Source organism: Oncorhynchus nerka, linkage group LG13, assembly GCF_034236695.1.
Source record: "Oncorhynchus nerka isolate Pitt River linkage group LG13, Oner_Uvic_2.0, whole genome shotgun sequence".
In the NCBI taxonomy this organism is placed as follows: Eukaryota; Metazoa; Chordata; class Actinopteri; order Salmoniformes; family Salmonidae; genus Oncorhynchus; species Oncorhynchus nerka.
The window spans coordinates 88,930,536-88,946,835 of record NC_088408.1 but is presented as its reverse complement, the minus strand read 5'-3'; the positions used below and the strand labels follow the sequence as shown (position 1 = coordinate 88,946,835).

General features: G+C 42.9%; 1 protein-coding gene across 3 annotated transcripts in view; it reads right to left on the bottom strand.

The window, feature by feature from the left end:
- Nucleotides 1-16,300, bottom strand: part of LOC115140708 (collagen alpha-1(XXVII) chain B-like) — a 122,958-nt gene that overhangs the window by 44,474 nt on the left and 62,184 nt on the right. For all 3 annotated transcript variants that reach the window (XM_065026810.1, XM_065026811.1, XM_065026809.1), the window contains exons 13-23: nt 12,399-12,452; nt 10,063-10,107; nt 8,726-8,779; nt 8,532-8,576; nt 7,934-7,987; nt 7,777-7,830; nt 7,592-7,645; nt 7,437-7,490; nt 6,491-6,544; nt 6,237-6,281; nt 3,350-3,403 (exon numbers count right to left, since the gene is read on the bottom strand). In XM_065026810.1, coding sequence (XP_064882882.1) covers nt 3,350-3,403; nt 6,237-6,281; nt 6,491-6,544; nt 7,437-7,490; nt 7,592-7,645; nt 7,777-7,830; nt 7,934-7,987; nt 8,532-8,576; nt 8,726-8,779; nt 10,063-10,107; nt 12,399-12,452 — 567 coding nt within the window. The remainder of the gene's footprint in view (nt 1-3,349; nt 3,404-6,236; nt 6,282-6,490; nt 6,545-7,436; nt 7,491-7,591; nt 7,646-7,776; nt 7,831-7,933; nt 7,988-8,531; nt 8,577-8,725; nt 8,780-10,062; nt 10,108-12,398; nt 12,453-16,300) is intronic.

Genomic DNA, 16,300 nt, shown 5'->3' with positions numbered 1-16,300 from the left:
ATAGAGAGAGAGTGAGAGAGAAAGAGTGAGAGAGTGATAGAGGGAGCGAGAGAGAGAGTGATAGAGAGAGAGAGAAAGAGAGAGTGATAGAGAGAGGATAGAGTGAGAGCGGATAGAGGGAGTGATAGAGAGAGAGTGATAGAGAGAGAGAGATAGAGAGAGATTGATAGAGAAGAGTGATAGAGAGAGAGTGATAGAGAGAGAGTGATAGAGAGAGAGTGATAGAGAGAGAGTGATAGAAGGAGAGAGTGATAGAGAGACAGCGTGATAGAGAGAGAGTGATAGAAATTGAGATTGATAGAGAGAGAGTGATAGAGGGAGAGAGTGATAGAGAGACAGAGTGATAGAGAGACAGAGTGATAGAGAGAGAGTGATAGAAATTGAGAGTGGAGAGAGAGAGTGATAGAGGGAGAGTGATAGAGGGAGAGTGAGAGAGAGAGTGATAGAAGGAGAGAGTGATAGAGAGACAGAGTGATAGAGAGAGAGTGATAGAGAGACAGAGTGGATGGAGAGAGAGTGATAGACTGATAGATGGATGGAGAGAGAGTGATAGAGAGAGAGAGTGATAGAGGGAGAGAGTGATAGAGAGAGAGAGTGATAGAGGGAGAGAGTGATAGAGGGAGAGAGTGATAGAGAGAGAGTGATAGAGAGACAGAGTGATAGAGAGAGAGTGATAGACTCCGAGAGTGATGGAGAGAGAGTGATATAGTGATAGAGGGAGCGAGAGAGAGAGTGATAGAGAGAGAGAGTGATAGAGAGAGTGATAGAGTGAGAGCGTGATAGAGAGAGTGATAGAGGAGTGTGATAGAGAGAGAGTGATAGAGAGAGAGTTATAGAGAGACAGAGTGATAGAGATAAAGAGAGTGATAGAGAGAGAGTGATAGAGTGATAGAGAGAGAGAGAGAGTGATAGAGAGAGAGTGATATAGAGAGAGTGATAGAGTGAGAGAGTGATAGAGAGGAGTGATAGAGAGAGAGATAGAGAGAGAGTGATAGAGAGAGAGTGATAGAGAGAGAGTTATAGAGAGAGAGTGATAGAGAGAGAGTGATAGAGTGATAGAGTGATAGAGAGAGAGTGATAGAGAGAGAGAGTGATAGAGAGAGTGATAGAGAGAGTGATAGAGTGAGAGCGTGATAGAGGGAGTGATAGAGAGAGAGTGATAGAGAGAGAGTGATAGAGAGAGAGTGATCGAGAGAGAGAGTGATAGAGAGAGTGATAGAGAGAGAGTGATAGAGGAGAGAGTGATAGAGAGAGAGTGATAGAAGGAGAGAGAGTGATAGAGAGACAGCGTGATAGAGAGAGAGTGATAGAAATTGAGATTGATAGAGAGAGAGTGATAGAGGGAGAGAGTGATAGAGAGACAGAGTGATAGAGAGACAGAGTGATAGAGAGAGAGTGATAGAAATTGAGAGTGGTAGAGAGAGAGTGATAGAGGAGAGAGAGTGATAGAGAGAGAGAGTGATAGGGAGAGAGATAGAGAGAGAGTGATAGAAGGAGAGAGTGATAGAGAGACAGAGTGATAGAGAGAGAGTGATAGACTCCGGCAGATGGATGGAGAGAGAGTGATAGAGTGATAGAGGGAGCGAGAGAGAGAGTGATAGAGAGAGAGAGTGATAGAGAGAGTGATAGAGAGAGTGATAGAGTGAGAGCGTGATAGAGGGAGTGATAGAGAGAGAGTGATAGAGGGAGAGTGATAGAGAGACAGAGTGATAGAGAGAGAGTTATAGAGAGAGAGTGATAGAGAGAGAGTGATAGAGTGATAGAGGGAGCGAGAGAGAGAGTGATAGAGAGAGAGAGTGTGATAGAGAGAGTGAGAGAGTGAGAGAGATAGAGGGAGTGATAGATAGAGTGATAGAGAGACAGAGTGATAGAGAGAGAGAGAGAGACAGAGTGAGAGAGACAGAGTGATAGAGAGAGAGTGATAGAGAGAGAGAGTGATAGAGAGAGAGTGATAGAGAGAGAGTTATAGAGAGAGAGTGATAGAGAGAGATAGAGAGAGAGTTATAGAGAGAGAGTTATAGAGAGAGAGAGTTATAGAGAGAGAGTTATAGAGAGAGAGAGAAATAGAGAGAGAGAGAGAGATAGAGAGAGAGAGATAGAGAGAGAGTTAGAGAGAGTGATAGAGAGAGAGTTATAGAGAGAGAGTTATAGAGAGAGAGTTATCGAGAGAGAAATAGAGGGAGAGAGTGACAGAGAGAGAGTGATAGAGAGAGAAATAGAGAGAGAGTGATAGAGAGAGAGTTATAGAGAGAGAAATAGAGGGAGAGAGTGATAGAGAGAGAGTGATAGAGAGAGAGTTATAGAGAGAGAGTTATAGAGAGAGAGTGATAGAGAGATAGTGATAGAGAGAGAAATAGAGAGAGAGTGATAGAGAGAGAGAGTGATAGAGAGAGAGAGTGATAGAAGGAGAGAGTGATAGAGAGACAGAGTGATAGAGAGACAGAGTGATAGAGAGAGAGTGATAGAGAGAGAGTGATAGACAGATGGATGGAGAGAGAGTGATAGAGGGAGAGAGTGATAGAGAGAGAGTGATAGAGGGAGAGAGTGATAGAGAGAGAGTGATAGAGGGAGAGAGTGATTGATAGAGAGTGATAGACTCCGGCAGATGGATGGAGAGAGAGTGATAGAGGGAGAGTTATAGAGAGACAGAGTGATAGAGAGAGAGTTATAAAGAGAGAGTGATAGAGAGAGAGTGATAGAGTGATAGAGGGAGCGAGAGAGAGAGTGATAGAGAGAGAGTGATAGAGAGAGAGAGTGATAGTGAGAGAGTGATAGAGAGAGAGTTATAGAGAGAGAGTTATAGAGAGAGAGTGATAGAGAGATAGTGATAGAGAGAGAAATAGAGGGAGAGAGTGATAGAGAGAGAGTGATAGAGAGAGAAATAGAGAGAGAGAGAGTGATAGAGAGATAGAGAGTGATAGAGAGACAGTGATAGAGGGAGAGCGTGATAGAGAGACAGAGTGATAGCGAGAGAGTGATAGAGAGAGAGAGAGAGTGATAGAGAGAGAGAGAGAGTGATAGAGAGAGAGAGAGAGTGATAGAGAGAGAGTGATCGAGAGAGAGAGTGATAGAGAGAGAGTGATAGAGGGAGAGAGTGATAGAGAGAGTGATAGAGAGAGAGTGATAGAAGGAGAGAGTGATAGAGAGAGAGTGATAGAGAGAGAGAGTGATAGAAATTGAGAGTGATAGAGAGAGAGTGAGAGCGTGATAGAGGGAGTGATAGAGAGAGAGTGATAGAGAGATAGTGATAGAGAGAGAGTGATAGAGAGAGAGTGATAGAGAGAGAGTGATAGAGAGAGAGTGATAGACTCCGGCAGATGGATGGTGCATTACGTTAATACAATCTGACCTTCAGTCCTTCGGGACCTGTTTTCCCTGGGAATCCCTGCCTTCCAGGTCTGCCCTGAACAGAAAACATACATGAACCATAGTACTGAACCTCATCAAACAGTACAGTAGAATCATCATCTGCCCTAAAGATAACTGCCCTAGTACCGTAACCCACCCGCCACCACACTAACAACCCTACAGACAGAATACACTGTAAAGCTACAATCTGCCCTAAAGATAACCGCCCTAGTACCGTAACCCACCCGCCACCACACTAACAACCCTACAGACAGAATACACTGTAAAGCTACAATCTGCCCTAAAGATAACCGCCCTAGTACCGTAACCCACCCGCCACCACACTAACAACCCTACAGACAGAATACACTGTAAAACTACAATCTGTCTAAAGACTCCTCCAATCTGGCTTTAAGAGTGTCTGGATTAATGTATGGTGTGAAAATGATGGTTGACTGTTTTTTGATTGGACGTATGGGTTAGAACAATAAAACACTCAAAAACATTAAAACGTTTAAGAGCACCAATAAAGCACTCGGCTTTCACACTCATTTCGTGGAATGTCTTCTGTTATTGTCAAAGTTTTAATTAATGCCTGAAAAAGATGTGCTACTTTTGTTGGCTTTTCCTGGCAAAGAAGAGAAAGGTCACTGTCCCTCTCTATATTATTCAAAGGCCCAAATCCATCAATAATGGAACCGAGAATTTAGCTCACTAATGCATTAATTAGTAAACCATCATTGGATCTAATGTGTTATATTGAATCACTATTTTCAATGAGATGTGTGTCTGTCTTTCGGAGATGGCCGTTTGGAATACTCTGTTCTTTAATGTGCTTAGTTATCTGTATGAGACAGTAGAACTGGATTAGGGCTCTGCTGTTGTTGAACTGGATTAGGTCTCTGCTACTGTTGAACTGGATTAGGGCTCTGCTACTGTTGAACTGGATTAGGGCTCTGCTGTTGTTGGACTTGATTAGTGATCTGCTGTTGTTGAACTTGATTAGGGCTCTGCTGTTGTTGAAATGGATTAGAGCTCTGCTGTTGTTGAACTAGATTAGGGCTCTGCTATTGTTGGACTGGATTAGTGCTCTGCTGTTGTTGAACTGGATTAGAGCTCTGCTATTGTTGAACTGGATTAGGGCTCTGCTAATGTTGAACTGGATTAGAGCTCTGCTATTGTTGAATTGGATTAGAGCTATGCTATTGTTGAACTAGATTAGTGCTCTGCTATTGTTGAACTGGATTAGGGCTCTGCTGTTGTTGAACTGGATTAGGGCTCTGCTGTTGTTGAACTGGATTAGGTCTCTGCTATTGTTGAACTGGATTAGGTCTCTGCTACTGTTGAACTGGATTAGGGCTCTGCTACTGTTGAACTGGATTAGGGCTCTGCTGTTGTTGGACTTGATTAGTGAACTGCTGTTGTTGAACTTGATTAGGGCTCTGCTGTTGTTGAAATGGATTAGAGCTCTGCTGTTGTTGAACTAGATTAGGGCTCTGCTATTATTGGACTGGATTAGTGCTCTGCTGATGTTGAACTGGATTAGAGCTCTGCTATTGTTGAACTGGATTAGGGCTCTGCTAATGTTGAACTGGATTAGAGCTCTGCTATTGTTGAATTGGATTAGAGCTATGCTATTGTTGAACTAGATTAGTGCTCTGCTATTGTTGAACTGGATTAGTGCTCTGCTAGTGTTGAACTGGATAAATGCTCTGCTATTGTTGAACTGGATAAATGCTCTGCTATTGTTGAACTGGATAAATGCTCTGCTATTGTTGAACTGGATAAATGCTCTGCTATTGTTGAACTGGATAAATGCTCTGCTAACTGAAGTGATATATTGGCATGTATTGTTGAATTTGGGACAACTCCAGACTAACTCTTTATTTAGTCTATAATGGATGCAAATGGGAAGTCTCTGTAGGAAGATGCATTATGATGGAATCCAAGGCCAGGCTACTTACTGACACAATCAGAAAAAAGGTCTGAATTTCAGAGCTCGTTTACCGGATCTAGGAGAGAGAGAGCCTGCATCCCAAATGACACCCTATTCCCTACACAACTTTAGACCAGAGCTCTATGGGTGCTAGTCAAAAGTAGTTCACTATATAGGGAATGAGGTGCTATTTGGGATGCAACCATAGTCTATCCTCATAGATATCCAGATGTTTAGGATTATTCAGAGTAAGGAATGGAGGATATGTCCATCTATGGTGGAGGACAAGCTCACAAAATATTAGGCAAGGGAAACAGCGAGCCATTCCAAGCCGTTTTATAAATTGATTTTTCAGTATTTTTAATGAAGCATTGACATTTACTTCCAGTGTTTAGCTAAATGGCCACTCTCCAAAAGTAACATCTTAAAAATGAATGCAGAAAGCAGATATTTGGACAGTTTTCATAATAATCCTACTAACTGGGCTAACTGCCTACGGACGGAAATTCATGGCTTTATTTTCATTGGTTCAAAACCAGAAAGCTTTGTTTTTTTTATATAAGCCTATCTCATCCCAGGCTGTTGTCTTTGTATAACAGATGAGCACCATGTGGAGATGTGGCCGAGCACAGCAGTTTTACTAACCAAACTCATGCCACAAATGCACAATAAGCAGTCAGCCATATATCAAAATAGATTTTCTGCACAATAGAGTGACAACTCTGCCAAGAGCTAATGGTATATAGCAAACCATAACATAGTGATTCAGCTGGATTTAAACACCAACTGAAGCAAATTGCTTCCCTCTCTGAAGGTTCCTGGTTATGAAACAGGCTTTTGGATGGTGAGAGGTGAACATTTGGGGGTTTTCATGTGCTGAGTGACCCATATTGTATTTTTGGACTTCCTTGTTTTGTTTGTTTTGGTTTTGAGCTGTCCAATCAGCGCTCACCTCCGGTCCTGTAGGTCCAGGTGGTCCAAGTGGCCCCTCATCGCCCTGGAAAACAATATGGAGACAGAGGGTCAAGACAGGGACAAAACCCCTTTGCACAACAACACTTTGCACCATCACTGGACTATGCGGAAACGCTAGATCATTGCTGTCATATATCTTACATACAGTACATACTATATACATAGAGAGACTGGGCCTTGACATGTAATGAATACGTCAAGCATTGTTTTATGTAGTAAACTAAAGACCACCTCTAGTCCAGCTGTTCCTCTGAGCCCTGGTAAACCTCTGTTTCCTGGCTTCCCCTGAGAAGAATGATACAGGACGTTAGATTGTGTACGGACCCCATGTTGCTGTCCAACAGCACTGGTCCCCAGCGTTCCCCACGCGATCCAGAAAGGACTTCCAGGTCCATGGACCTGCTCCTTGCCAACCACTGGTCTTTGTATTCATTAAAAACCAACTAAACCTTTCACAGCACTAAAGATACTCATTGCTCATAAAAGCGTTTGATCCTGCCAACTACGCCACATGAGGATGTCAAGTAGCTACATTAAAGCCACGTTTATACCTGGTTCTAACATGCATCCTTTTTCGTGATCTTGTCCACATTCTGATTGTGCCCACATTTTCAGACAGGTGTAGACAACTAAAACATGCATTGTGGTCTGATTATGATCAGGCACACATTGTAGACAGATCTGGACAGAGAAACAATTGAAATCATAATTCATATCATTGACAGGTGGCACCATTGACTTATGGCATCAATATTTATCTTAAAAATTATATATATTATTTTGAAAGAATAGCTGTTAAATCATTTGCATACAGGGAGGGACCAGGAGATGTATTATTTATTTATTTAACCATTATTTAACAAGGCAAGTTAGTTAAGAACAAATTATTATTTACAATCACGGCCTAGGAACACTGGGTTAACTGCCTTGTTCAGGGGCAGAACGACAGATTTTTACCTTGTCAGCTCGGGGATTCGATTTAGCATCCTTTCGGTTACTGGCCCAATGCTCTAACCACTAGGCTACCTGCCGCCCCAAAGATCTGGTCACAATGCTTACACGGTGGACGGAAATAAGACACATCAGAATGTGGACAAGATCAGGACAAAGGACGCATGTTAGCACCAGGTATAAACAAGGCTTAATAGGTGTGAGAGTTTCATTATAGGCTACTGACCTTTGGGCCCTCTGGGCCGTTGTGACCTGGTGGGCCGATGTCTCCTGGGAAACCCTGAGAACAACCAGACAACAGGTGGTCATCTCTACTATCCATCACAAGGAGAAGGTAAGTCCTGGGTCATGAGTAATATTGACGCCCACACAGGGCCTTACCTCTTGGCCTGGAGGGCCAGGTATACCATCAGGACCCGGCTCACCTGTCACCCCCTAGGACAGAGACAGCATTGTAGTTTGCTGGATACCCTTTGTATCACTAGCCATTTCAAAAGTGATAACCTAGTAATATACTGTACATGGTCCCTGGTACACATACCCTATATAAGGGTTAATGGACTCACATGTGGCCCTGGTTTCCCTCGAGTGCCTGGCAATCCTGGTGAACCCTGGATACCCTGTAAAACAACGAGAGCATTTCTGTGAAACAAAAGGATAAACCCCTGATACAGAGACTCAGACGACAGTCATCACCATCTGTTAAGTGGGGAAGTGAAATACCTTGTCACCTTGGAATCCATTCTCTCCTTGTTCCCCTGGAAGACCAACGTCATCCTGAAGAAGGACAGAGGATAGGAGCGGTTAGAGTTAGGAATAAACTAAAAGTACAGTACAAATCCTGCACTCTATTGATGAGTACTGCAGTCAGCTGAGGGCATGAGGCAGACCCAGTATGCCCAGCAGGCAGCTCTAGGGCTGTCAGCTGGTGACCTGTAGACAGCACAGGAACACTGCACATCTGGCTGAGTACAGTACGTGTATATGTGTATTTTTACAAAGAAAAGTACATATTTCTCAGTAGTTTATACATACAGTATGTGTGATATATGGAGAACATAGCAAGCCCATGCTCTAAACTAGCAGTGATTGATGATAAGCTACAGTAGATACAGTTAGAAACCATCTAGTAGGCTTGAGGGTGGTCTACAAACTGTTCCTGAATCAGATTTCTAGAGATGTCTATGGTAGTTATACAGCATGTAACCACCTCGTTCCCAGAGAGCCATCTGGTAGATGAGACTATATTGCATGCAACATTTTTATCTGATAGCATGGTTGATTTAAATACAATAGGCTAATAATGAGGTATTCAGATCACCTTATCACCTTTCAGTCCTGGTTCTCCTGGGTTTCCGGGTACCCCCTGAATAACCAGATGAGTAAACAGATATAACATTGCCATAGCAATAGAGATGAACCCCTCTTGAAATGATGGCACCTGCATTATATTACATCTACATCATCATGTAACAGCGTTTACAGCCAAAGTGAGTAAAGGAGTAGGTTGGTTACCTTGAGTCCACATGGTCCTGGCAAACCCATCATCCCTAGAGGACCCATGTCTCCCTGCCACAAACAACATACAGAACACACACACACTTAGAAGACTTGGGACACTTGGAACACTGCAGTAGAACAGCGATATCATACACATTCCCAACAAGCTTGTGAGATGATGTAATGCTCTTGCTCTATGTTCTTTATGGCAACATTTGGGACATCTGCTTAGCTCTGTTTATCATCAACAATATTGCAACAAGGCAAGTCATAAACAGAGATCCCCAACCAAGCAGAGTGTCCTGGACAGAGAAGCACAGAGATCCCAAACCAAGCAGAGTGTCCTGGAGAGAGAAGCACAGAGCTCCCAAACCAGCAGAGTGTCCTGGAGAGAGAAGCACAGAGCTCCCAAACCAAGCAGAGTTTCCTGGAGAGAGAAGCACAGAGATCCCAAACCAAGCAGTGCCCTGGAAAGAGAAGCACAGAGATCCCAAACCAAGCAGAGTGTCCTGGAGAGAGAAGCAAAGAGATCCCCAAACCAAGCAGTGTCCTGGAGAGAGAAGCACATAGATCCCAAACCAAGCAGAGTATCCTGGAAAGAGAAGCACAGGCATCCCCAAACCAGCAGAGTGTCCTGGAGAGAGAAGCACAGAGATCCCAAACCAAGCAGAGTGTCCTGGTGAGAGAAGCACAGAGATCCCAAACCAAGCAGAGTGTCCTGGAGAGAGAAGCAAAGAGATCCCCAAACCAAGCAGAGTGTCCTGGAGAGAGAAGCATAGAGATCCCAAACCAAGCAGAGTGTCCTGGAGAGAGAAGTAAAGAGATCCCCAAACCAAGCGGTGTCCTGGAGAGAGAAGCACATAGATCCCAAACCAAGCAGAGTATCCTGGAAAGAGAAGCACAGGCATCCCCAAACCAGCAGAGTGTCCTGGAGAGAGAAGCACAGAGATCCCAAACCAAGCAGCATGTCCTGGAGAGAGAAGCACAGAGATTCCCAAACCAAGCAGCGTGTCCTGGAGGGAGAAGCACAGAGATCCCAAACCAAGCAGTGTCCTGGAGGGAGAAGCACAGAGATCCCAAACCAAGCAGTGTCCTAAAGAGAGAAGCACAGAGATCCCCAAACCAAGCAGTGTCCTAAAGAGAGAAGCACAGAGATCCCCAAACCAGCAGAGTGTCCTGGAGAGAGAAGCACAGAGCTCCCCAAATCATGCACAGTGTCCTAAAGAGAGAAGCACAGAGATCCCCAAACCAGGCAGAGTGTCCTGGAGAGAGAAGCACAGAGATCCCCAAACCAGGCAGAATGTCCTGGAGAGAAGTACAGAGTGAAGGTACACATGGCTTTAAATACTCACAATGAGGCCAAGAACTCCATTAGGACCAGGGGCTCCCAGCTCTCCCTAAGAAATAAAGAGAGAGAGAGAGATAGAGAGAGAGAGCAGATTTCTAAGGTTATAGGCTTTGTTCTAAACAAATACAGGCAGAAGAGAGGCACAGTGTTCCTTTACGCTGCTGGCAGAAGGAGGGGGGAGAGACCCCAGCCCTTGGTTTGTTTGTGTTTTCCCCTGATAGCTTGTGTAATCTCCAGCTCCCATCTCGTGGGCCAGGCCAAGCTAATGAAAGATGGTGCGACACACAGAGAGGGGCTTGTTGTCCCCGGTAATTACCCCACTGCTACATGCCATGCCCATATCCGCTCCAGGGAGAGAGAGAGAGGGAGAGGGGGAGAGAGAGAGAGGGAGAGGGGGAGAAAGATAGGAAAATGAGGTGGAAACTGAACTGCACTTTCTAACCTCCTGCGAAATGTATGAACATATTAGAGACACATATTTCCCTCAGATTACACAGACCCACAAAGAATTCGAAAACAAATCCAATTTTGATGAACTCCCATATCTATTAGGTGAAATACCACAGTGTGTCATCACAGCAGCAAGATGTGTGACCTGTTGCCACAAGAAAAGGGCAACCAGTGAAGAACAAACACCATTGTAAATATAACCTATATTATTATATTTTCTCTTTTATACTTTAACTATTTGCACATCATTACAACACTGTATATAGACATATGACATTTGTATTGTTTATTTCACTTTTGTTTATTTTCTATTTCACTTGCTTTGGCAATGTAAATATATGTTTCCCATGCCAATAAAGCCCCTTAGATTGAAATTGAATTGATAGGGAGAGAGAGTGAAAGAGATAGACAGCGAGAGCAAGAGAGAGAGAGAGAAACGGAGGGAGAGGGAGAAAGAGGGGAGCTTTTTCTAAAAGGGGAGATAGAAGTTAGAGTCCAGTGTGGCCTTCCTGCCCCCTCCCCCTTCTCCCATCCCTCCCCCTTCTCCCCTCCCTCCCCCTTCTCCCCTCCCTCCTCCTCTAGCTTCATTATGACTGAAGGAGTAGTTATTGAGCCAACAGGAACTTCCCTCTCCCCTGTTGGAACAACAGGGCAGGAAATGGTGTTGAAGAGGTCTGTCGAGGTCAGCCAATCACAATATCTCTATACAGTTGCCACTCATAGAGCTGTTAAGAAAGGTAGAGTTGAGGAAGCTTCAGAACCACATTATGCCCTCATGTCAAACTAACTTGAGTGGGATGTGGTCTAAGAAATTGCTTTAGTGAAGATATGATTATCTTTTTGACCTTTTGAAGTAAAATACCCGCTTCATTGCTTGGATACACACACTTATGCAGTGATCTGACTCTCCCAAGTTGTCACCAATGCAGCTACTGAGAAGTGCATAAGAGTGTATATACTGCTGCTATAATAACTAGTTAGCAATGTGAGTGCTCTAGGTTACAGATCTTACAGACATTACTGCAACATTTAAAACAGTAGACAAATTGTCCAGATCTCAGAGTCCAGAGCCCCCGCCCTCATGACTGTGAATGTGGATAAATGTGGTCTGACATGATCAAAGACCAGAACAAGATGCTCTGGGCAAGTAACTATATAACAAACTCTCAGGCTGGAATCATTACGGGCTCAGGAGTAGGACATCCTCAGGAGGTCCCAGGAAGAAGCAGATGAAATCAAATGCAGTGTGGAGGTTTACGTACCCCAACAGGGGAAACTAAAAGAGGTTCAATTCATCAAGTGTGACTTCTATTTACCATGTCTGTTCACCAGACAAATCATGTTAGTGTGTGTGTGTGTGTGTGTGTGTGTGTGTGTGTGTGTGTGTGTGTGTGTGTGTGTGTGTGTGTGAGTGAGTTTAAGTAGTGCCTGGAAGCAAACAGCCAGGGTATGCAGTTTATACCATTTATGGGCTGATTGAGCCCACTTGACCACTGTACTAAAATTATGTAAATCAGCCATTCAAAATCTCTAAATAGATTGTTGTTGTGTATACTTCAGGAGATAATGCACTGGCTAATTATTGAATCCAAACCAAGATACAAAAAGAAAAAGGCTAGACCTGTGACTTTAAAAACAAACAACAGATACCTTCAATAAAGGCTGAAACTCAAATTGCTTTTTTTGTTGTTCAAATACCTTGAGCGTTTGATTGAGCCTGCCTGGAGTGCCAGAAGGATGAGCTTTGCACTTTTGGGACTATTCCATTCATTCCATTGCGCCAGTTAAGCTCAATAGAGCACAACATAAGTATTTGAAAGAAAATATATTATCTGAACATAGGTCTGAAGTGATGGCCAGGGGAACAGTCATCTCGGCTGTTTCACTTACTGGGTTTCCGTCTGGTCCTGGTGGTCCCCGCTCGCCAAAGCCCCCAGCAAACCCCTGAGTACACAAACACAAAGAGAGTAGGCATGTTATCACTCTGTACCGGGGTGGCAGAGAGCTGTTAAACACTATGGAAGAAACAGATTGAAACACAACAATTCTGCAAAGCAACACAATTGTACTAAAAATAATGGTATTGAACCATAATGCTTGGCATGGCCAACCATATCATTACATACCATTACTTTCCCACACCCAGAGTAGTTGACCATGAGAATATGTTCTTGGAATATTGGGCTTCCTAGTATAAACCATAATGATGTGGCTGTATAGTAGACACAAAGCTAAAGTATTACGGCATGCACATTGGTTACAATGCAGTATTTGTTGCGTGGTTTTGCTTACAGTTCAGTTCAGCACATCAGCAGATAAAGTAATAGTGATGCACTTCTAAATGAGTTTAGATAATCAGTGATTACTTAATTTCCCTTCTATTAACTTCAGTATTCATTTATTGATTCTTTACTTCTCCTTTATGTTTCCCCACACTGCACTTCTGGATGTGCGGAAAATAAACAAAACACAATGTCAGCACTCAGTAGACAAACTCCATCCCTGTCAAAGAGGTTTGCAGAATAAACCCCAAGCAAGCGAGCAGCACGTCAAGCAGCACGTCCAGCAGCACGTCAAGCAGCACGTCAAGCAGCACGTCAAGCAGCACGTCAAGCAGCTCCTTGGACTCTTTATTCCTAGACTGTGTGCGTGCGCAGCGGCAGGAAATTCCATGGCTGAATGTTTGGGAGTGCGCGTGCTGCACTGAGCCTCGCTGGCAGGAGCCCTAACCAGCAGCCTGGGGACTGACTGGCTGGCCCGGGATCTGCTGACTGGGCTCTTTCCTTTCCTCCTCCTCCTGGCTCCATCTGTTCCATTATAACACCAGAGAACAAGAGCTATGACGCTATGATAGGCTACACTGAGGCTCTGGGAGGCTGAGGTTTCCGCTAGGCCACACGCTCAACGTGTGCTGCTTGTCACAATGCCAAGGTCAACAACACCTTGCTGTAGTTTCAGCTTCAGCCCTTCTCCATCACAGAAGTACTGTAGTTACTGTATAGGCTGTGGTTACTGTATAGACTGTAGTTACTGTATAGACTGTGGTTACTGTATAGACTGTAGTTACTGTAGTTACTGTATAGACTGTGGTTACTCTATCGACTGTAGTTACTGTATAGAGTGTAGTTACTGTAGCTACTGTAGTTACTGTAGTTACTGCATAGACTGTAGTTACTGTATAGAGTGTAGTTACTGTAGCTACTGTAGTTACTGTAGTTACTGTATAGGCTGTGGTTACTGTATAGACTGTAGTTACTGTAGTTACTGTATAGGCTGTGGTTACTGTATAGACTGTAGTTACTGTATAGACTGTGGTTACTGTATAGACTGTAGTTACTGTAGTTACTGTATAGACTGTGGTTACTCTATCGACTGTAGTTACTGTATAGAGTGTAGTTACTGTAGCTACTGTAGTTACTGTAGTTACTGTATAGACTGTAGTTACTGTATAGAGTGTAGTTACTGTAGCTACTGTAGTTACTGTAGTTACTGCATAGACTGTAGTTACTGTATAGAGTGTAGTTACTGTAGCTACTGTAGTTACTGTAGTTACTGTATAGGCTGTGGTTACTGTATAGACTGTAGTTACTGTAGTTACTGTATAGGCTGTGGTTACTGTATAGACTGTAGTTACTGTATAGACTGTGTTACTGTAGCTACTGTAGTTACTGTAGTTACTGTATAGACTGTAGTTACTGTATAGAGTGTAGTTACTGTAGCTACTGTAGTTACTGTATAGACTGTAGCTACTGTAGCTACTGTAGTTACTGTAGTTACTGTATAGACTGTAGCTACTGTAGCTACTGTAGTTACTGCAGTTACTGTATAGACTGTGCCTGTATGATTAATGGTACTAGTAGTAGAGGTCTCATAGGCCCACATAGTGAGGATGGAAAATGTAATATTAGATGAAGCGATGGTGATATTACTAGCCGTTTCTATTGCAGGAGATATTATTCAGAAGGATGGAATGTGTGTGGCAGGCAGAGTGTTGAGTTAAGCATCAGTAAAACATCTGGGGAAAGTCATACATTGGTAATTGCTGCAATGTGATGCCTTCGAAAATGTGCAAAATGGCGCTTTTACCCAAACATTATAATAGTGTTGGTTTAAACTAAAACATAGCTACTCCGCAGCTCTTGAGTTGTTTTAACTCAAAGATGGTACTTGAAAGATTGCAGGTAGTACGACATCTGCTGGAAAGGTAATATGTCTGATCCCAGATTAGATTAGCTCTGTCATATGCAAGTGCCACTCAGAGAACATTACGCTAGTAACTGTGAACACACAGAATGTTTAGACGACTCAATGTAAGGAAGAAAAAGTAGCTACTGAAGATGAGAAGGAGAAGGGCTGGTACGGCACCACAGAAACAAACACACAGAGAGATGCCGTCATCAAATGCTAAAGTTGCACTCTCCTCATAAAAAACATCTTACTAATTTAGCAGACACTCTTATCCAGAGTGATTTACAGGAGCAATTAGGGTTAAGTGCCTTACTCAAGGGCGCATCAACAGATTTTCCACCTAACCTACCTTTCGGTTACTGGCCAAATGCTCTTAACAGCAGGCTACCTCAACAGCTATTTATAGTCTGTGCCAGCTTCAATTGTCGTTCACTGACCATCGTCAGCTTAATAACCCACTTCACCATGTAACATTGTAAAACTGTGCTTGGGAAGAAATCTCTATTACATAAGTCATGTGGAACATCAGGATTTTCCATGTAAGCACATCTCAATATGTTGATGGGAGAATTGGAAATCCCCATACAGGCGCCAATGAAAATACTTCCCTGGTCTGTGACTAGCTGGGCTGGAATTCCAAAACCAAAAGTTCCTCCACTGCACTAAACATTGTTCCAATGTAATAGATTTTGTTATAGTCTAATGTAAAAGGCTTTGTTCTAGTCTAATGTAAAAGGCTTTGTTATAGTCTAATGTAAAAGGCTTTGTTCTAGTCTAATGTAAAAGGCTTTGTTCTAGTCTAATGTAAAAGGCTTTGTTCTAGTCTAATGTAAAAGGCTTTGTTCTAGTCTAATGTAAAAGGCTTTGTTCTAGTCTAATGTAAAAGGCTTTGTTATAGTCTAATGTAAAAGGCTTTGTTCTAGTCTAATGTAAAAGGCTTTGTTATAGTCTAATGTAAAAGGCTTTGTTCTAGTCCAATGTAAAAGGCTTTGTTCTAGTCTAATGTAAAAGGCTTTGTTCTAGTCTAATGTAAAAGGCTTTGTTCTAGTCTAATGTAAAAGGCTTTGTTCTAGTCTAATGTAAAAGGCTTTGTTCTAGTCTAATGTAAAAGGCTTTGTTATAGTCCAATGTAATAGACTTTCGAATAACATAGACACAATCAACGTCTCAATTGTCTCAAGGCTTATAAACGCTTATTTAATCTGTCTCCTCCCCTTCATCTACACTGATTGAAGAGGATTTAAGAAGTGAAATCAATAAGGAATCATAGCTTTAACCTGGATTCACCTGTTCAGACAACATCATGGAAAGAGCATGTCATGTTCTTAATGTTTTGTAAACTCAGTGTATAATCAATGGGATAGTTGCCAATAGTGTCCTAGTTGCAGTCCGTTGAGATCTCATCCTATTCTAAATGATATACTGTATAGACTAGTGGAAATATGCAGACAGACTCGAGGCTCAAGGTGTAGCCAGCCATCTCAAGAGTGAAAAGACAACAGTCTTCAACAGTCTTCCACTGTGGTTGTGTGGAGGCTACCACAACATGTATCACTGATGTATGGTTGAAGCCAAGATGCCCCCATACACGCTCAAGACTGTTC